The 23,072-nt window shown below is 37.9% G+C and overlaps 1 protein-coding gene across 7 annotated transcripts in view; it reads right to left on the bottom strand.

Annotated features, from left to right (window-relative positions):
- The window catches only part of L3MBTL3 (L3MBTL histone methyl-lysine binding protein 3), a 110,191-nt gene that overhangs the window by 39,846 nt on the left and 47,273 nt on the right, over positions 1-23,072 (bottom strand). For all 7 annotated transcript variants that reach the window (XM_032843447.1, XM_032843453.1, XM_032843449.1 and 4 more), the window contains 4 exons: positions 13,232-13,308; positions 8,004-8,089; positions 6,089-6,199; positions 677-791 (listed from right to left, as the gene is read on the bottom strand). In XM_032843447.1, coding sequence (XP_032699338.1) covers positions 677-791; positions 6,089-6,199; positions 8,004-8,089; positions 13,232-13,308 — 389 coding nt within the window. The remainder of the gene's footprint in view (positions 1-676; positions 792-6,088; positions 6,200-8,003; positions 8,090-13,231; positions 13,309-23,072) is intronic.

Raw genomic sequence — 23,072 nt, 5'->3', positions numbered from 1 at the left:
TTACTTTTTTAAAAATAGAATTTAAAGAAAATTTTTCCTGAGGTTATTATAAATCACATGAAGTTTTTTTTGTTGTTTTTTTTTTTTAAGATTTTATTTATTTATTTGACAGACAGAGATCACAAGTAGGCAGAGAGGCAGGCAGAGAGAGAGGAGGAAGCAGGCTCCCCGCTGAGCAGAGAGCCCAATGCGGGGCTCGATCCCAGGACCCCGGGATCATGACTTGAGCCGAAGGCAGAGGCTTAACCCACTGAGCCACCCAGGCGCCCCGAAATCACATGAAGTTTTAAGTAATGATTCATATAGAGACCTTGTAGACTTTGCTCAGTTTCTCAAAATGGTAACATTTTGCAAAACTACAGTATGAAATCACTCCTGATACATCAAATTTTGATAGTCTGACAAACTGTCTTCCAAAAATTCAGTATTGATCTTAAAAGGTGAGGGGTACTTCTAAATAAGACAAATATATACAAACTTTGCTTTTTCAAACATTACATTTTTTCTTTTGTATTTTTGTGACTGTCATGTGACTGAAAATGTAGGAAAAGGATTACATAGAGAAAAAATGTACAGTGAGAAAGAAACAGAAAGAAAGGATAGGAGAAAAGAACACTTTAAACACCCCATACAAGAACATGGAAACATTTATTTAAATTATTCTCATATCTCTTACTCAAAGGAGGTTGAAGAGGATGCCCGGTTTTTGAACACCAGCCCACAGGGTGAATGTCTGGAGAATCTGCATCTACCCAGTAATCGTAGCAGCTGTTCCAGCCATCAAAGTGAACCTGGATGACAGAAAGAAATTAACAGTACAGTTCAGGTCACGAAAATCCCTACAATAGAAGTTCTACCCACCATAACAATTTTCATTCTCTTCTAAATTATACAGCAGATTTAATACCAAATACATTTTTCAATTATTTAAATTACTTCGTTTACACTATGAGAAAAAAAAAGGCACTTTTGACTTATTTTTAAATTATCTGTCCATTAAGAATTGTCTTGCCAGGAGTACTTCTACAGAGATATTATCATATGTATCTTCCAACACTAGAACATCCTGAATACATAACGTCTTCATATAAGCAACGCCAAACACCCAGTAAATATGCCTTGAATAATGAATACATCAGGGCAGGGACGGAGAAATGGGAGGGGGTAGTAGAGAGGCACAAGGGCTTTTCATATAAATGTCAACTCTCCCAGAGGTATGCTATAAAGGCTTTTTAAACAAATTCAACATCCTATTAGAAATACAACCAGTTTACAAAATATCTCTCCATCCACTGCATTTCTAAAAAACATTTTTTTTCTCATAAATAATTACAGTATCTCTCAAAAAGGTTTTATGTTGGTGCCACTGTTACTGGCCACCACGTGGAAGAGCACCTGGTACCCCAGCTAGGGTCACTAAGGATCAGCTAAGTAGCTTTTAATTATTACATATACTTTATCTTTTAGGATGGAAGATTTGCCAAAAGGCTATAGATATTTTGCTTTTACATCAAGTTTGCCAGCTACATCTCCTTAAGTCTGTGAATCCCTTACTCCTAACCAGACAACAGAGGCCAGATGGATGAAAAATGCAAACATTAAAAGCTGAACAACAAAAGTTCTAGAACAATGCATGAGTGAACATGTTTGTAATCTCAGAGTAGGATAACCTTTGTAAGCAAGATGCCAAACTCAAAAGCCGTGAAAGAATAGACTGTTCAATTGACCACATGAACATTAAAAACTTGAGAGTGGCAAATATTCTGTAATGAGTGGAAAATACCAAAAAAAAAAAAAAAAAAAAAAAAGGAAGGCCCAGGAGAAACCTCCAAAATACATTATATATGTAACAATGTACTCTGTTCCTTAATGTATATAGTTATCATATGTTAACATAGTAAGATTAAAAACCCAATAGAAAGATGAAAAATAGATATAAATTACTCATAAATAAGAAACTAAGTATAGTTAGTAAACATATAAGAAGATAATCTATTTCACTTATAAGCAAAACACTACAAATTAAAATCACAAGATGCAGTTCTTTCAACATGTCAAAAATGTGCCACTTGGGTATTTCCTAGAGTTGGTGGGTATGAGAATAAAAAGCTTTCTCTTGGACTGCTGACAGGAGTATTAATTAGCAAATACTTCTGGTATGTTATTTGCATTAACAAGCACTTAAAATATATCACCCTTGACTTGGTAATCTCAGTAACTCAACTCTTGGTTTACAGTACAAAACAACCTGGGTATCCACCGTTAGGGGACTGGCTAGCTAAATTATGGTACATCTGTATGACAGAATAGTACAGAGTTGTTAAAGTACATATATACAGGTTCAAAATAAAGTCCTTCACAATGAATCCACTTTCTCAAACTGAAAATCAATCAATCCTAGAATCAAAGCCCACAGAATCCCGTACCTGGAAGAAATCATAGGTATTATCTTAAAGAAGAGAAGAGATCACACAGCTAATTAGGAGAAGTTACAAAGCCTAAAATTCAAGGATCCAAATAAAATTACTCATCATTCACATGCATTGAATATAAAAGCAGCACTTACATAAAATTACCTAAGTCAAAGTAACCCCTTCTTTTCCTCTGATCAAAAACAATGCCCAATTAACAGTGAGAAGACATTCATGATAATTTTCTAAAAATACCAATTTATGCTATCAATGCTACCAATAAATGAACACACATAATTTAGTGTTAAAGTAAGTTTAAAGTGTCCTAACTCTCAACTAATCAAGTGATTACCCTATTTTATTACACATGAAACTTCCCTGGATTCTGATCTTGCTATTCCTAAATTCCATTTCCTGGACACTGGAATCAATGTTCACATAATGTATGTCTCATTTGTTGTAAATAAACTAAATTTTTTAAAAATTTAAGCATCTTCCTATAGCAAACAAACTCAATCCTAACAAATAAATGGTTATCCACCCCCGCTACAGATCAGAATTTTCTCAATGATGAAAAGGAGAAAGAGATAAAGGGGGGAAAAAACAAACAAACCAACTGAGCCTACCTAGGAGATCGTTAAACCACAGGTTTGGTTTTGTGCATACTTATGTTGTTTACTCAACGTCTAAGTAACTGAGGTGTGCGCTCAGAATTGAGACCCATGGATATTAACTAGTACATTACTGTACACCAATAGAGTCTCTGAAAGTCTTGATATCATAAATAAACAAAAGGGTTTTTCTTAAAGTTTCCTTACATATGTCTTTAAGAATGTTTATGGTAGATCTAGCATATCTGTTGATACCACAATGTGTCATAGTTTTCCATGAAACTGAAACTTAGTTTGGCAATGAGAAGTTATCTATCTAGGATTAATGTACTTTAGATACCATAGATAAGTCTAATACCACCTATAAACTAGACTGGTAGACAATCTGGAGAATTTTAGTAGTTTAAAGTTACAATTTCAGAGATAAAATTTAGTTTAGATATTATGAACAGAGGTAACAATAAAATTCTCTTTGATAAGTACCAAATATACTTAAAAATGCTATCTGAAAGTATATAAAAAATAATATATGCAAAAGTTAATACTAACCCAAATCTAAATTCTCATTCTAGAAGCCCAGATGAAATCTTTTTATTAACATCTGTATAGTTTTATTTCATCTCTTGTAAATTCTACCACTTTAGTTGCTGGCATATTAAGAGGTTTTAAACAAACAAAATATCAGACACTTTAGTAATGTTGTTATAGTTTTACTCTTGCTGGTGACTATTTTGAAAAGAAATCCAAAGTCTAACAAAGAACAAGAAAGGAAGATACACAAATGTGTAACATGAAATACTTAAAACTTTTACAAACCCAAAAGAGACATACAAAATATTTATAAAACAAATGTTCCACTAGAAATACAATTATATATGAAAGCAACTCAGCAATAATTCTAAATTTAATAAAAATTCTAAAGAAAATAATATGAGGGGCACCTGGGCAGCTCACTCAGTTAAGTGTATTATGATTCTAGATTTGGGCTCAGGTCATGATCTCAAGGTTGTGAGATCAAGCCCCAAGCTGGGCTCTATGCTGGACGTGCAGCCTGCTTAAGCCTCTCTCGCTCTCTAAAAAAAAAAAAAAAAAAAAAAGAAAGAAAGGAAGGAAGGAAGAAAATAAGACGATTATGGATCGAAATACAGTAAGTAACACTTAACTCACACATATCTAAAATTACAGTTTAGGAAACTGGATACATTTTTATCCAGAAGCATTATTTGGAAGCTTTAAAAAATCTTAATACCCCTTACTGACAACTAATCAAAAATAAGACAGTTAATATTTTAGAAAGCACACTATTTCTTAAAAAGAGAAAGGTTGTGGAGCATAACAAATAGCATGGAGGACAAGGGGAGTTAGAGAGGAGAAGGGAGTTGGGGGAAATTGGAAGGGGAGGAGAACCATGAGAGACTATGGACTCTGAAAAACAATCTGAGGGGTTTGAAGCGGCGGGGGTGGGGGGGAGGTTGGGGGAACCAGGTCGTGGGTATTAGAGAGGGCACGGATTGCATGGAGCACTGGGTATGGTGCAAAAACAAGGAATACCATTATGCTGGAAAAAATTAAAAAAAAACAAAACAATAGAGGATTGGGAGAAAATTCTCAGCAAAGGAAATTTGTCATATAAAAGCAAGGTAATAAAAGACATTTTATTTCATAAAGTAATATAAAAAAACACACATACATGAATAAATAAAGGACAAAAATTTCAAAAAAAAAAAAAAAAAAAAAAGAGAAAGGTTGGATTTTCTCTTCTTGTGAAAGGCAACTCAGTAAAGCACATTATAGACCCAGGTGCTTATCTCCACTCTCTTCTGAAATTAAAGTTATATCTGCAAAGGTCTAAAGCCAGGAGGACAAATGGAGAAGTAAAGTGGCCGTCAGTTGAGAAGTGACAGTAACCAGTTATGTGAGTGGAGGGCAAACAAAGGAGTGCTGACCTACAGGATAGAGTGGGTGGGGGGCAGCCTAGGCACCTGAGAACAGGACCAGAGCAAACGGATGTACCAGGCAGAACCCAAGAAGGACTCAATCTGGTGGCAGCAGGTAGGAGAACTCCCTTAGTGTGCTCCCCAACTCCCCGCACCATGGTAATTGCCCCTTCAACAACCCTGCCAGAGAGTAGAGGCTTACCTTGTAGAGAAATAAAATCACTAAGGCTCTGAATTCTAGAACAAACATCCCATGGCCACGGGGGGGACAGAAAGTAAGGAACTGAGCAAGAGCGGCACATTCCAACCCCGTCCTTCTATCTCGCCCAGCAGCCACCAGGGAGGAGACTGGCAGAAACTGGAAGGCTCCAGAGAAGGGCTCAGATGCCAAAAATGGGGATCTTCATGTGAAAAGCTGGCTCTCTGCTTTCTTATCAAATGGTGAAATCCACTTGTCTCTAAGTCCCACCCATGAAAACAGTTAACTTTGTAAGCGTTTTTTCTTAAAGAATACAGCCAGTCAAGGACCTGACATTTGACATTTGTTTCTGGCTGAAGAGAACTCCTGGCTCCTCACTGGGATCTGTGGCTACCCTTGACGTTACCAGTCTCCAACAGAACAAACTGGATCCACCTTCCTGAACATTCGTTGACCCTGTGAAAGGTACAATCTGATCTTCTTTGTAAGATTATTTCTCTTTCCGCATCCTATATTAAAAGGATGTGCTTCTGTACTTTTCTTCTGAAAAGTCTACATCTAATACAATCCCATCAGAAAACATTAATCTGCAAGTTTTCAGAAAAAAAAAAAAAAAGAGCATACTATTGAAGAATGAGGTGCCATATTCAGAAGAAATCACTCTATGCTTTATGACAGACTTTTAATATTTCGAGTGTGTGCTGGGAGAAAGAATGGAGATACAACATAGTAACTGTCAGTCACACATGAGAAATTCTTGCATTGATTAAAGGAAAAAACTGGATAAACATTGACAAAGATGCGCAGCTGTTTTATTTGCATATTCCCACGGTCTGATGAATTACAGGACCTCATGAGTTAAATATCTGCCTAAGTTTCCATCCAAGATATCTTAGAACGAAAGACAAAACCCCACCAGAGTACACTCACTTTTATTCGGTGATCATCCGTGTCCGCAACTGTTGCTACTCTAATAAACACGGGATTTCTTTTGTCTATGACTTCAAGCTTCATTTTCTTCTGAAATCCATGTGGAGGTTTCTGCCATACAGAAAAGTTTACATTGTAAGATTCAGAGGAAGAGAAGGTGGGCTCCGCGTCACAAAGACAGCGTAAGATGAGCTATTTACAGAATCAACCTTCTAACTGCAAGTTCCTACAATAGCTTTAGACCTTTCCCTCCCTATCAAAAAACACAATCCCAAATCACATGGCCAAACCCTGAGGCAACAGAAACAGCCAGAGCACCCAGCCACAGGAGCAAACAGAAAGCAAAAGATCTTAAGATAAAATCCAAAATGCTTCAGTTATTTGATTAGCCACAGGGAAGGCAAGAAGTTTTTCTCATTAGTGAGAAGAAGGCGTCTTGGCAAAAATCAACAAGCATTTAAATAATTTACAGAAAAAGAGGGAAGAACTTTAAAGTGACAGAGAAGTGACACAGAGATTAGAAATGATCAGACCAAAAAGCAGATGTCTTTAAAAAAAGGAAAATTAGCCATCAAAACATACAAGATGGAATACGTCCTGTAAAAACAGAAATGAGTAAGGAGGACCTTTGCTCCTAGACCTTAGCTACCTACACGTTAGTCCTCAGCAGAAACCTGCAAACCTCGAAAAAAGTGGCAAGCTGCAGAAGGCAAGGTGACTGTTATGTTAGGCAAATTGCTTAACTTTTCTGAGCTTCAGGCCCCTGTTCTTTAAATTGGGTATAACAAAACAGTGGCTCTGAAAATTAAGTGTGAAAATTACGTAAAGGATAAAAACCAATCAATGCAAGGCACCTGAAGGCCAAACTAGATAAATCATAGTTTTCTCTCTGGTATCATTGTGACAGGAGACATGCAGGCTGATACTGATGTAATTTTATCCAGTTCAAAGCAAAGTGCAATGCAAGTTCTTCTTTGTAACAGCTTGAGTTAAAGTCAGAGAGTCAGGTAAAAATTCTTAAGTAGGTCATAACTCTATTCATTTTTAAATCCTAAATTTACTATCAGATATGCTGTTTTACATGGCTTTTCTTTATGTAATATGATTTTTCTTTCAAAAATTTAGGATGTTCTTTTCTATATTTGGGCCCATACCTCTAATTAATTCTATCATTAAAAACTCTAGCAATTTATACGTGAGAAAATCATTTAAAGAAAAGTGATGCTTATGACAGACTAATTATGCTACATTAAAATATTTTTTAAATATTTAATATAGTTTTCTTTAAATTCACAGAAAACTAGAAATTATAAAAGAAGTTTTTAGAGATAAAAAAAAAATTTAAATACATTTCATTACTTATTTTTCCCTTGCAAAGAAATGAGGTTTACTTTGAATCTTACCAAGTTATATGTAAGATGCAATGACTCCGGTTAGAAAGATACCATTAAAAAAAGCAGGTGACCTTGTATTTTGATAATGAAACATGCTGATTAATAGCAATAAAATGAAAAACAGCATCTCAGCTTGCCATAAACAAATCTAAAGGAATCGCTAAATACAATTTTCATTAGAAAATATCCTATCTTGTTTTGGTTTTTCAGAACATCTACCTGGAAAAATAGAAGTTTGCCATAAGAGCACAACAATTCATTCCATACCAATTCAAGCAGAATTATTTTCCAAGGAGACAGGTCCAAAATGAAAGTATTTTCTGGATGCGAACAATAAAAACTCCAGTAACAACTTTGACTTTCAAAATTTTAAGAAGTCAAAAACATCTTCTGTGGTCTTTTGTTTCCCTCCCTTTCCTATTCTGGTTCACTTGTACTCTCTCTTTCTGTTCTTGAATTTCAATGAATGTACACCATTGCCAACACAAATTAATCAAATAGTGTAAAACAGATTAACTCACCACTTTGAAAGCTCTTGCAGGAGCAGGTAAAGAATTGGTTTCTTCTAAGTATTTATCCCAAGAAAAATGTTTCACATTTGGATAACCTAAGAAAGAAAAAAGTAAATCCTGTCAGGTTTCACCAAAATGATAGTGAGAACCACAAACTGACCTGTAAAATGAGGATACATTATTACTATAACCTAAGAAGTTATTTTCCTATTCCACATAATAACTTTAAACTGAATAATACACTCAGAACTGTTTAATAACTATATTACTTTCATCTTGATCAAGAATCCTCTATTACCTTTTAAATGAAAATTTAAGATATACGTATACATATAATTTATATTCTCAGGTAAATCCTATATACAGATACACACAAACAAAAGTACCCTTTACTGTCCAATTCTACTAATCTAGGAAAATCTCATGTACACACAGACAATGCACGGTTGTTTGTTATGTGTCATATATATAATACATAGGGAATAGAAAGTACTTATTAAAAAGAATGAGGCAGATTTACATATACTAATATGTGACATATTCCAGATATATCATCATATTATTAGGTCAAACAAACAAAAGTCAAGTCATAGATAGGGTATTTTTTTTTTTAGATTTATTTTATTTTTAGAGAGAGTGTGAATGGGGAGAGACGCAGTGAGGGAGGGAAAGGGAATAGGAGAGAGAATCCCAAGCAGACTACGTCCTGAGCTCAGAGCCCGAGCAGGGCGGGGAGGGCTCCATCTTACAACGTTGAGTAAAACCAGGGATCGGGAAGCCCAACCAACTGAGCCACCCAAGTGCCCAGGTCATGGAACAGTGCTCAGAGAATATCTAGCAATAACTATTCCTCTTTCTCTTGCCTCCTTTTGTTTCCTCCAGAATCCAAAATCCATTAGGCAGGCATGAGCAGGAATTAACAGTGGCTACATAAAGAGGACTGAAAAAATAGGTGAATATACTGAGGTAAAAGAAGGCACACTTCTTACTGACTGAAAAAAAGAGGTATAAATAGAGAAAGTAGGAAACTAGAATAAACTTAGGGGTCTTGGATATGAACTGGAGCTAAGGATATAAATTCATTGTTTTCAATGTCTAAATAGACACATAAATATACAGAATTTTTGAAAAATATTCTTACAGGAGTGTATTTCCTAACTATGTCATCTGAGAGGACAGAAGTAGTATCATCCCAGCAGCAACGAGCACACCTACTTGTTTAGATTTTAGTTTGAATCAGGGAAAGTACAGAATAAGCCTAGCTATACCAGAAAGTAGGAAGTTCTCAAAAAATGATTAGAACATGTCAAAGGACATAGTAACAGCTTAAAGGGACTCCCATGGCCAAATGTGAGAAATCTGGACATGGAAGTAAATAATACTGGTTAGAGATTATAACTCATTGATAAAAATAGTAATGTATGAGTCCATACAGAGATAAATAAACTGAATGAATAAATGCAAAGATGAAAAAGTTATTCTTTATAGAAGAATATTAGCTAATTATGTACAAGGAATAGAAAATTAGCATTTAGCAGCTGTCAGAATAATAATTCATACTAGAAATATCAACAGATGTTAAAACTAGTGAGTGATGCCAGGATGAAGTACAGGATATTTATACAATCTCAAATTATCTCTCCACAAAATACTTACTAATTAGAGAGGGAAAAAAATTATGTTAGTGAAGAAGCCTGGCAAACACCATCTTTTTTTTTTTTTAAGATTTTTTAAAAATTTATTTTAGAGAGAGTGTACAAGTACACACAAGCAGGGGGAGGGGTAGAGGGAAAGGGAGAGAGAATCCTCAAGTAGACTCTGAATAGAGCAGGGAGACCAACACAGGGCTCAATCCCAGGACCCTGAGATCATGACCTGAGCCAAATCAAGAGTTGGATGCTTAACCGACTGAGCCACCCAAATGCCCCTGGCAAACATCACCTTGATCAATTAATGTTAAAAAATCAAGGAATGAGACTAACTGACTTCATATGCTACCTGAGAGGATACAGTGAGCGCACAGCACTGTTTCTGTGATATTCCTGCCCAAATATATAACCCGGATCTAATAAAGTGGAAATGCTAAGCATATCCAAATTAAGTGGCATCCTACAAAATGACTAATCTGTGGGGCTCCTGGATGGCTCAGTCAGTTAAGTGTCTGACTTCGGCTCAGGTCATCAACTCAGGGTCCTGGAATCAGAGCCCCACATCAGGCTCCATGCTCAGTGGGGAGTCCATCTGTCCCTCTACCTCTCCTCTGGCTCATACACTCACTCTGTTGCTCAAATAAATAAATAAATAAAATCTTTAAAACACAACAACAAAATGACTAATCTGTAATCCTTAAACACACTGACATGAAAGTCAAGGAAAACCTAACTGAAGGAGAGTAGAGGGATGTAACACACTGATGTAATCAGTGCAATGTCTGATCCTTTTAGAACAAATGATAGCACTGATAAGATTGACGAACTTGAATGGGTCTTTGGGTCAAGGGCATAGATGATTTCTACTATTTTTGTCCCTCTTCTGTACCTCTGAAGTTGTTTCAAAATAAAGGTTTAAGAGTAAGTATGATGCAACCATATCTCTATGAATACAAATATTTTACAACATATTTTAAGGACCATATCTTGCAAAATTTAAGCAATATTAAAGCTGACTGCACATGCATAGAAATCTGTATACAGAGAGGCAAAAAGATTCTTCTGGAGAGAGAGAGGGACAAACTCTTAAACCATTAGGAGAGCGAACAGCCATTACCTCTATTTTCACTCTAAAGTTTTCAGAACAAGCATGTATTAATGTACAACTGGATAATTCAAAAGAAAATCATTTTAAAAGTCACCAAGACTTTAATTTTGGAAAAAGAACAGTAGACATGCTACATATTTCAAAGAAAACATGAACATGGGGCGTCTAGCAGGGCAGCTGAGAGGACTGATCAAGGATGTGGCAAGGGTGGCAGAAGGGGCAGCTGCCTCTGGGGAGTGACTGGAATCTTCACACAGGACATCAGAGATGCAACCAGGAAGCTGCCCTGGGAGGAAAGAGGACTGGAGAAAGCGTATCTTTGTTGTCAGCGTTTGGTACTTTTGAACATGAAGTTCAGATTTTTAAAATTTGTCAAAAAGCTATGGCTTTTCTCTTCCACTAAGTTACAAAAGTCCACAGAAGGAGACAGATGACTTGGTTATCTGCCTCCCATTGTAAGTCAACAACAATGCCTGACACCAGCCCTTCCCACAGTACTTAAGCCAGTGCTGTGAAGACATAACCAGGAACCTGCTGTTCACTGGTTCTCTGTTTATCAGATCTCTGATTATGACCAAAAAGGTGGGGAAGAAAGAAAAAAAATGGATCAAGACTAAATTGGGTAATCTAAAAGAATCCTCCTAGCATCTCAGACGCTAACAGCGGCACACAGGTAACTATGCGATCAGCATCCACCGGCTCCTAATACTACGTAAGCCGTGGGACACAGGAGAGCCGTCCAGGGAAAGTCTTCCGGGCAGCCGGACAGTTGAGCCGTGAAACTGTTAATATCTTGCTTTAACACTTCACTGTTTATGCTAATGCCCTTTCATCTTCAAGACAGCTCTATAAATCAGTAAAGGATGGGGCTTTTGTCCCTTCACACAGAAGAAAAGTCAGAAAGCAGAAGGGACTTATCTCAGCCATCCCTGGGATGACAGAAGTGGTCCCCTGGGTGAGTAAATGATCAGAGACTAAGACATGGTACCGAGGAACTGGAGACAAGCCCCCACCTGCAATCAGCTGTTAGAACGGAATGAGACAAGTACTGGAAGCTCCAAGCTGAGTCTTTGCTGCCATCAACATCCACAAATCAGCTCTAAGCAAACTAAGAAGCTATCCTTTGCCTGTGACAACGGGAGTTGTCATCGCTCACACAAGTACCCATAAGTAACCACACACAGTGCAGTGACACTTTCCACCAGCTGATACCCCTGTCTTTTCACCCAGGTGGCTCCTTCGAAAGGCATATGCTTGGAAACCTGCTGTCTTGATTATGCACATGAAAAAAAACTCAACGTGACCAAGGACAGAGAGCCCATTTGTCAGCAGTACACCATTCCCTCTCAAAGAGGGCGTGAGGAAGCGGAGAGGGGGCCACAGGGCTGGAAACAGACGCTGAAGTATTTGTATAGCACAGAGAACAGAGAAGAGGTACTACCAGCAAAAAGGTGCAAAATCGATTTTGGAAACAACAACCCAATAGAAAAAGTAAAAGTGAGTATGTGAGTTCTGAGCCAGGTTATTAAAAAAAAAAAAACAAAAAACTGAAGCCTAAAGTTCTCACTTAAATGTGAGCACTGTGCGTTTGTCAGAACTGACTCACATTTGGGTCAAGGCTCCATCCACAGTGCTGTCCCCTATGCCCATTTCTCTATGTTCGTTAAAGCTTTAGACAAGTCACTTCTGTGGTTAGACGATATATTTCAATGTATATTAATGCAAGGTCTAGAAATGAATTTCAACTTGAGAAATAAAAGATCTTTTTAAAAGAGTAAGTTGGGGTGCCTGAGTGGCTCAGTGGGTTAAGTGTCTGCCTTCGGTTCTGGTCGTGATCTCAGGGCCCTGGGGCTGAGCCCCACACGGTCCCTGCTCAGCAGGGAGTCTGCTTCTCCCTCTCCCTGTGTTCCTCCCCCCAGATCATGTGTACGTATGTGCTCTCTCTCTAATAAATAAACTTTTTTAAAAAATTAAAAAAAAAAACAAAACTTATTTTCCAAAGAAGAATACTCTGTTATGGACTAAAGCAATGTATATACTTCTAGAAGTACTGGAGGTCAGCAAACTGCCGCTTGCAGGCCAGCTGCCTGTTCTTTGCAAATAAAGTTTTACTCAAACATAACTACGTTCATTCGTTTCTACATCATTTAGGGCTGCAAAACTGAATCAAGTAGTTGTGACAGAGATCATATGGCCTACAAAGCCATAAATATGTTCTATCTGGCCCTTTACGGAAAAAGTTTGCAGACTCCTGATGTATATGAAAAATAATATTAGACACATAAGGGGCACCTGGGTGGCTCAGTCGGTTAAGCGTCTGCCTTTGGCTCAGGTCATGATCCCAGGGTCCTGGGATCGAGCCCCGCATCAGGCTTCCTGCTGGGAGGGGAAGCCTGCTCCTCCCCCTGCTTCTGATCTCTCTCTGAGAGAGAGGTAGATAAAATCTTTTAAACAATAGCAGACACATAATAAATACAAACCTGGTGGAGTAATAAGTGTTCTTCTATGTTCTTTACACCAACCAACTGGATGAATGTGCGGACTGGACGCTTCACACCTGTAGTTATATAAACCACAAAACTGTAATTACCAGGACAAATTCTCAGACACAAGTAAATGTGTACATAAGTAATCATATACACAAGCAAGCTAAAATTATTCAGCATCTGGAAGGGCAAACATGCGAAAAGCAGGAAGCTTGATCACCCTCAAAAAGCAAGCGTACTATTTCTATCATCTGTCACAACGGCAGAGACGAGGCATTAAGATGGGGTAGCCCCTTCCTATCCTCTCTCTTCTCCCCTCTGCCATCTTTCCTTCAGTCAAGCCCGTATTTTCATAAGACTCTTCAGCAGCATGCATTATGTGGCCTCTGAGTCCTTGCTCCTGATCAAACCTGTTCTATGTACTCCTGAACTTAACAGGCAACATTCATTTGCTCGCTCATTCATTTTAAACACTGAGCGCTTACAATGTATCAGACACTAGCACAGACACAGAGGATACAGTAGCACATAAAACATGTACAAAGTTCCTGCCTCTGCAGGATCTTCAGTATACCGGGAAGAGACAAGAAATAAACTAACAAAATACGTACTCTGGAGGCAGAACACTATGTGGACAGGAAGTGGAAGAAAGAGGCAGAGAGCAAAAATGGAAAAACCCTTTATACAGTAAAGTCAAATGGGCTTCTCAAATAAGGTGACACCTAAAGAAAGTGAAGAAAGAGAACTGTGCCACTCAAATGCGTAAGAAAAAAGCCATTTCAGGCAGAAGGAATAGCAAGTATCAAGGCTATGAATTGGGAGTCTCACGGCTATGTCAGGAATAGACTGAGGAAAGCAGAGAACAGGAAATAATATCAGGAAGGGTCTTTAGGCATGATAAGGTCTTGGGATTTTACTCAGAGTAAAATGATGTTTACTAAAATATCATGCACGGGGTTTTAGGCAGAAGAGTGGCATAATCTAATATATGTTTTGAAGTAATTATTCTGACTGGTTGGCAGACAATTGAGCACATCCGAAATGAGATGAGGCTCTTAGAAGGCCTTTTCCAGAGTTGATGATGGTGACCTGGACCAAAGTGCTACTGGTAAAGATAATAAGAAGTGATCATGTTTTTAGGTCTATACTTTAAAGAAAAAAACCAACAGAATATGCTGGTACATTTGATACAGAATGTGAGTGATGTGAAGAAGTCAAGAACATTCCAAGGTCTCGGGCATGGGCCACAGGAAGAATGCAGGACCATTTCCTGAGAAGGGAAGACAGCAGACACAGTCTGGCATTACGAATGGTGAAGAGTTTTGTTACCAACGTATGTTTGACAAATAGGTTAAGAAGTCAAAGAGATAATGAGCACAAAAATCTGGAGTTCAAAGACAAGATCAAGGGTAAAAACACAAATGTGGGAGTGCGTCATCAGCATTTTGGATGATATTTAAAGTCATGAAGAGAGACGAAGCCATCCGGTGAATGAATATAGAGAGAAAACAGAAAAGGTAGGAGGCAAAAAGGTTCATGAGAAATGTCTAGAAAATAAGTGAAGGGAAGAAAGAAGAAAGAAGTCAATGCTGAGTCAAAGTCAAAGAAGAGAAGAAACCAGAATTGATCACTGGATTTATCAATGAAAAGGTCTTTAGAATTCTTGACAAGGGTGTTCTGGTGGAATTGGGGATAAGAAAGGACAGAAACTGGAATAGGGAGGGTTGGTTTTTAAAAAAGTATTTATCTATTTTAGGTGGGGGGATGGGGAGGAGCACAGGGTGAGGGAGGGAGAGAGATACTCGAGCAGACTGCACTGAGCACAGAGCCTGGGCTCGATCCCACGACTCTGAGAGCATGACCTGAGCCCAAACCAAGAAGTCAGATGCTCAACCATCCACACCACCCAGGCACCCCTGGAATAGAGTGGGTTTAAGAGTAAAATGGATGGATGACAGATGGAGTCGACATGTTTTAGGAGCTGTTTTAAAAGGAAACCAAGAGCAAAAGGAATCTTACTGCTTTTGTTTTTGTTTTTCTTAAGTTGGGAAATCCAGAGGGGAAAGCTGCGTGAGGCATATATGGAAATATTCTGTACTTTTTTTTTTTTTTTTAAGTAAACTCTATCCCCCAATAGGGGGCTCAAAGTCACAACTCTGAGATCAAGAGTTGCACTCTCTACTGACTGAGCCAGCCAAGTGCCCTCCTCTGTACTATTTTTTAAGTTTAGAATTGCTTTAAAATGTTTAGAATTGCTTTAAAATAAAACTCTTTACAAAAGATGGGAAGTATTACTTCATTTATTCAAGAACTATATGCTGAGCAACGACCATCATCAGGGTAGTGTTCTAGGTGGTAGGTCTACCAGGGGTATCAAAACCCCCCAAATCCCTTCTCCTATTTGGATACTGATAAGAATAATTTAGCAGAGAGGGATGACCTATTGATGCAGAAGAGAGAAATGACTCAGTGAGAGGGAATGGAATCTCTGGCATGAGAGTGGGCTCCTAAGGCACAGACAGGCACCACACCCACAGTCACAGAGAGGGTTTGGTGTATGGGCAGAGAATATACCCACCAGACAAGACAGTGCGAGCACGTGGACATCTCTGTTGGGGGTCTTTTTTCTCACTGGACCAGGAAACAAGGTTATCAGTTGAGGGAGGGTAGGGAAGGAAGTGAGAGAGGTTTGAGGGAAACAATGGAGTGGACTTTAGTGATCTGGAATCACAGATGGGAATCTGTTGAGCAGGATTATGGGAAGGCATTAATGCCCACCTGAGGTTAGCAGTCATGAATGTGACGTTAGACGAGTGAGCACGTTGTGCCTTTCTCTAGCTACATTCAACCACTCAGGTGCAGGCATAAAGTGGGCACAAAGTTAGTTCAACCAGGGTTGGGATTTTGCCAGGAAAATACAATATAAGGCAGAGGAGGCTACAGTTACAATGGAGTAGTTATAACAGGATTATAAAATAAATGTATAGGCACCTAAAGACACATGACAATTAAAATCTGTTTTAAAAAAGTTGTAGAATATTTCTTATTGGAGTTCTCAAAGTTAAAGGGTGTAATGAAGCTTAAAAAAAATCAGGGCTAAATGATTGAGATAGTTAATGCATCATTAGTGTATTAAAGACTGTCAAGTTATACCATTAACAAACAAGTTTCAAATTATTTAACCTAGCATTTCCTAAAAATATTTAACCATAAAATAGTGCTTTAGTGGACAGTCCATTAACATCATGTGGAACGCTAGTGTTCTGCAGAACACAGTTTGGAAAATGTTGGTCTAAAGGATGCCAAGGAGTCCAGTCTTGCTCTATTAACCAGATCCACTGAGTCTATCCTAAAAGATCAGGAAATCTCAACACACTCCTCTGAATGGAAAACTAAAAGCCAGAAAGGTAACGCAGTGGCTAGAGTTTCTGGTGAGTAAAAAAGTCTTATGACTAGTGAAAAACAAAGATCTTTCTAAAAAATGCTCTAAGTGAATGAGATCAACATATAGTCACCTCTTTACAAACCAACTTTCAAATTAGTAGCCCTGAACAGTATCAAAGTGAGTTGATAGAGCCCCCATTTTTTTTTTAAAGATTTTATATTTATTTGACAGAGAGCGATCACAAGTAGGCAGAGAGGCAGGCAAAGAAGGGGTGGGGGGCAGGAAGCAGGCTCTCTGCTGAGCAGAGAGCCCAATGTGGGGCTTGATCCCAGGACCCTGAGATCATGACCTGAGCCAAAGGCAGAGGCTTAACCCACTGAGCCGTGCAGGTGCCCTGAGCCCCAATTTTTAATGTGGATTTTTCTCAGAATTATTTCAGTGAAATATACCTTTAAATTTATAGTTAAAGATTTCTACCTTTCTCTTCTTTTATTCACTTGTTACCTCCTACCACCCTTCCCCACACCAGTATTTCTCTTAATCTATGTATTAGGGTTATGTGTATATGTGTATGTCATTATTTTAGAAATCTGAAAACAAAACAAATACTGCTACGTCAATGCTAAGTCCATACAGCAACTGGTACATATCTTACAATGACATAATTTCATAAAATATATTTTAATATATAATTCCTTAAAATACATTCTGTTGTGGGAATATACACTGGTGTAGCCACTGTGGAAAACAATATGGAAATTCCTCAAAAAATTAAAATCAGGGGTGCCTGTGGCTCAGTGGGCTAAGCCTCTGCCTTCGGTTCAGGTCATGATCTCAGGGTCCTGGGATCGAGCCCCGCATAGGGCTCTCTGCTCAGCAGGGAGGCTGCTTCCCCCCTCTCTCTGCCTGCCTCTCTGTCTACTTGTGATCTCTCTAACACATAAATAACGTCTTTAAAAAAAAATTAAAAACAGAAATATCATATGATCCAGTAAATCACTCTTGGGTATTTACCCAAAGAATACAAAAACACTAATTCAGAAGAATACAGGCACACTTATGTTTATCACAGCATTATTCACAATAGTCAAATTATGGAAGCAGGCCAAGTGTCCAACAATTGATGAATGGATAAAGATATGGTAAATATATATAATGGAATATTATTAAGCTATAAAAAGCATTTGCAACAATATGGATAGAGCTAAAGAGTGTAATACTAAGCAAAATAAGTCAAATTTGAGAGAGACAAATGCCACATTTCACTCATATGTGGAATTTAAGGAAAAAAAAGAGGGGGGAAAGAAACCAAAAAACAGACTCTTAGCTATAGAGCACAAACTTATGGTTACCAGAGAGGAGGTGGGTGGGAGGAATGGGGGAACCAGGTGAAGGGGATTAGGGATACACTTTTCTTTTTTTTAATTTAATTTTATTTATTTTTTATTATTTCTTTTCAGCGTAACAGTTCATTGTTTTTGCACCACACCCAGTGCTCCATTCAATCCGTGCCCTCTCTAATACCCACCACCTGGTTCCCCCAACCTCCCACCCCCACCCCTTCAAAACCCTCAGATTGTTTTTCAGAGTTCATAGTCTCTCATGGTTCACCTCCCCTTCCAATTTCCCTCAACTCCCATCTTTTTTTTTTTTTTTTAAGATTTTATTTATTTATTTGACAGAGAGAGATCACAAATAGGCAGAGAGGCAGGCAGAGAGACAGGAAGGGAAGCAGGCTCCCTGTTGAGCAGAGAGCCCGATGCGGGGCTCGATCCCAAGACCCTGAGATCATGACCTAAGCCGAAGGCAGAGGCTTTAACCCACTGAGCCACCCAGGAGCCCCAGGGATACACTTTTCTTGATGACCCCTGAGTAATGTGAGTAATTGCTGAATCACTGCATTGTATACCTGAAACTAATATAACACTGTATATTAACTATACTGGAAATGAATAAAATAAAAGCATTCTGTTATAAATTATATAAACAAGGCTATAAAACTCTATTTCCAGATACTTTACTCTTTACTGAGACACTAATTTGGTTATGGATTATTACTGATTATGTATTGCCTCTATTTCAGAGAAATTCTTACTTTATTTCAGAGAAATTCTTACTTTATTTTAGAGAAAAGCAGTAATTCACATAGGGCTCATGAAAAATAATAAAAAGAAAACAACATACAACATTTGTCTAATTTCTTTCTTCCCAATCTAATACAGCTATCAAATAGTTTTTATAATTACCTGCCAGGCTCATGGTGATTAAAGTAAGAACAGCAACATTACTAATTCTTTTGATTTTATTGCATTTCTCTATAAACTGCAATTAAGAAAAATACCGTGGTGTATGTCAGCCATACATTCCTGTACTACTCGAATCTTATGTAAGGTTTTAATGCTCTCTAAATACTGATCAAAGTTACCATTTAAAATCAACAGGAAGCCATCTCAGTAGAGAAAACAGAAATGGCCCTGTTTTCATCTATTGTACTCACACTCTGCCCATCAGCCAACACTTCATTGAGAATGAAGTTGGAAGCCTGTGAAATCCTTTCTGCTATTACTACTGTCAAACAAGTCATCTCTTAGTCCCATCTAGTGTTCAAAAGCAGAAACAGAACCAGAAAGAAATGTAATTATAGACGAATGACTAATGGTGAGAAGTTTGTAAACTGTTGATCACTGTACCAGCCCTCCTTTGTTCTTTTGGGTTTCTACAAAAATCATCAAAGAAGTCCATGTCAAACACTTTTTTAAGTCCATTTCAGGGGCACCTCGGTGGCTCAGTCGGTGAAGGGTCCTGACTCTTGATTTCAGTTCAGGTCATGATCTCAGGGTCATGAGACGGAGCCTGTGTTGGGCTCTGTACTCAGCAGGGAGTCTGCTTGGGGGATTCTCTCCCTCTTCCTCTCTCCCTGCTCGCACAAGATCATGTGCTCTCTCTCAAAAATAAATAAATAAATCTTAAAAAAATCTTAAAAAAAAAAAGTCCATTTCATAAGTGAGTGAAAATTATTCAAGAAGACTCCTAAGATCCAGTCAGACCTCGACAGGTAGACTTTGAAAAGGTCAGAATCCAAAGAAATCACTCACGAAAAACTCATGTTAATATAAGGATAAAGAAAGTAGATGCTAAGATATTCATTTTATGGAAACAGAAAGAGGTTAAGAGATTTCACCAAGCCTTTCAGGTGAAAAGAAAGAGATTCTGGTTTTCTCAAGTCAGAGCCAAAAGCTCAACAAAATCCATGTGCTCCGGACTCTGCAAATCTAGGCAGAGAGTCAAACGAGAACATTTCAAGATGCTCACTTAAGGAAAATACTAAAGTCTTCATTTCAAGCAATAATGGTTCAGATTCTTTGAAGAAATACACACCACTTGGCCTTGCCTACTCCCTAAATTCAGAGCATGATGACTCCATTTATTTCCCAGAACCCTGCTTTCCTGGTTTGGGTCTACGCCAATTCTCAGGGGCCTCCATTACTCTGTGTTTCACTACTAAACCCCAAACCTCATCAGGCTGAGTTAAGTAGTTCTTCTTTTCATCCCTAATTCATTTCCAAGCCCATTCCCCATAGCAGCTGTTTTCAATATTATTAATTTGCTTTAAGCTTAAAACGTGATTTTTCACTAACAGGGACTCCTTGGGAAAGAGAAAGGAGATGCCACATCATTATGCTTCTCTCAAATTTTCCTATCATTTCTTCATCTTCTCCAGGCTGATGGGGAAGGGAGCTCCTTTCTCCCCCAGGTTAGCTCTTCCTACAGGACCACAGTCTCAGATATCTTCCTCATGGTGGCCTCATTTCTTCAGCCTGATAACTAAGCCCAAAACTCTTTTTGTGCAGGGAACCCTACCCTGTTGACTGCCCCCACCCTTAACACCCCATAATCCACTTTCACCTCCAGGACCTAGCTTCTCTCCCTGAAGTCCCTTGTAGCCATCTCTTTAACCTTCTGCAAACTGGTTTCTGCTTCTTAAACTTTTATTTTAATCCTCACACCACCCTATGAGGTACGTATTGTTATCCCTTTTGCAAAGGGAGCAACTAAAGCTTAGACATGAGTAAAGTCACTTATTAAACAGATGGGCTGCCATTCCCCAAACATACCTCTGTTTGCTCGCTTGGGCCTAAACACAAGCACATGCTTTCCTCGGCCAGGAATATTCCATCCCAACATCCAAGAGCTGATTCCTATCATCCTTCATGGTCCAGCTCAAATCCCATATCCTCCAGGAAACCTTCCCCAAGAACCCTCCATTCTATCAGTCAGTCCTTCCCCCTACCCACCACCTTAGACAGCAAGTAGTTGGTTCTAAAAACTAAGCACAAACCTTGTACCATGCAGCCCATGATTTGTGCCCCTCCCCAGACCCCGAGCCCCTCAGGGAAGAAATGCAGAGCTACCTAGGTTCCTTTCTTCTCTGTAACTGTGACCACCATCAACCCATGCTTCTCAAATGACGACAAACCTGTTAACTTTGACACTGCCCTCAGTGAGGAGCTCTGGGAGGACAATGGCATCCTCACCTTGATGGTGATCCTCCCCAACTTTCAAGTCCTTTCTAGTTCTACTATTCCAAGCTATTTAGGATTATTAATAAGTCTAATGACTGTCAAGGGGATAGAATTAAGCTGCTAGCAATTACCAGTATAATAATAGCACATGGGAAACCCAGAGGTAAAGCAAATTTTATTCTAACATATACTATTTCCCCTTTAGTAAAAACTACTTCAACTCTGCATGCATTTTCAGTTTTCCTCTTTGGAAGGAAGAAACATTTCATTGCATTTGTACTACTACAAATGCAGACAGATTTATATACTTGACCCCTTGAATAATACATGTTTGAACTGCATGGGTCCACTTGTATGTGGATTTTTTCCAATATATACAGTACTATAAATGTATTTTCTCTTCCTTATGATTTTCTTAATAATATTTTCTTATCTCTAGCTTTCTTTATTAAAAGAAAACAGTATATAACACTCATAGCATGCAAAATACAAATTCATCAACTGGCTATGTGATCAGTAAGGCTTCCAGTCAATAGCAGACTATTAAGTTTTTGGAGAGTCAGAAGTTACACACGAATTTGTGACTGTACTGGGGGTGAGAACTCCTGCCCCTACACTGTTCAAGGGTCAACTATACATGTTTTCCAACTCCCACTAAGGTAAAAAAAAGATGTAAGATCACTATTCAATCCAAATGGGAAAAAAAATCTCATTTCCAAACCATTTTAAATTCAGAAAGCAATCTTATTTGTAACCTCAATTACATACCTAAACAAGTAATTTATATAGATAAAACCCATCTCAAAATTCAAAGATCAAAGAACATAATATTTAATAAAGCTGGAGAAATTCCAATGCATTTAAGCAATTTTCAATGTGCCATAATTGCATACTGAGAAAGAGAACACACTGTACTCTTATTCTGACAATGAACAAAATATGATTTCATGTCAACAGTTAAAAGTATAAGTAAACCCTCAAAGTACATTTTGTCCTAAAAATAATTAGTCTGTGCTCATAAAAATACAAAAATCAGTGTTAAAAAAAATCTTTTTTTCTCTGCTCTTTCTAAAAAAAGAACCCAGTATCTTTCCTATTCCCTAGGCATTTGGCATCAAAGAAAAATGAATGTGACAAAGTCTTCTAGGCTTTTCATTACTTTTTTCTAGAAGAATGTTTTTAAAGGAAACACATCTTATGACAAACAACTTAACACTTTTAAAACTCTCTAATACTTCTAAGACCACAAAAAATAAACATTTACCCATTTTGTTTAAATCAGACAAAAGCTAAAAATAAAAATCACCCTAAATGAATCAGAACTTTAAAAACAAAAAGCACTCATTTTAACAAATTTTAATAATTGGTTTAAAGTATCGCTTATCTTTTAAAATATTTATTTAAATAAATAATCTCTATACCCAACATGGGGCTCGAACTCATGACCTTGAGATCAAGAGTCACAAGGTCTTCTGACTGAGTCAGCCAGGCGACCCTGAAGTATCACTTTATTAATGGATCTGGTCATCACTCTGCTACTGTCACCATCATAGCACATCAAACACAGCAAGGGAGAAACACACTTGACCTCAGAACAGATTTATGGTATTACTCAATTTAAATGTTTTCTCATCGATTCCCTGACTCAAGTTAGGTACAGATAATTTTGAATGAAACAGAAACCACGAATTATTAAGAAATAAGAGGAACAGATGAACATGGTAAGCAATATGAGAATTCAATCAAGAAGTCCAGACTGTGGGAGACTCAACAGGACAAGCACCTTCATTTCTTCAATAAAAGTTACAAGGGGTAGAGAAGGAGAGGAATGGGAATCTATAAAGAAAGAGATCAGGAGAAACATCAAAACAATCATGAAGTGTACACCTCATCTGGATTTAAAACCATCAAATCTAAAAAAAAGGAA

This window comes from Lontra canadensis, unplaced genomic scaffold, assembly GCF_010015895.1.
Source record: "Lontra canadensis isolate GAN:19392208 unplaced genomic scaffold, GSC_riverotter_1.0 scaffold141, whole genome shotgun sequence".
In the NCBI taxonomy this organism is placed as follows: domain Eukaryota; kingdom Metazoa; phylum Chordata; class Mammalia; order Carnivora; family Mustelidae; genus Lontra; species Lontra canadensis.
Note: the sequence above shows the minus strand (reverse complement) of the source record. Positions and strands in the feature narration are given on the sequence as shown.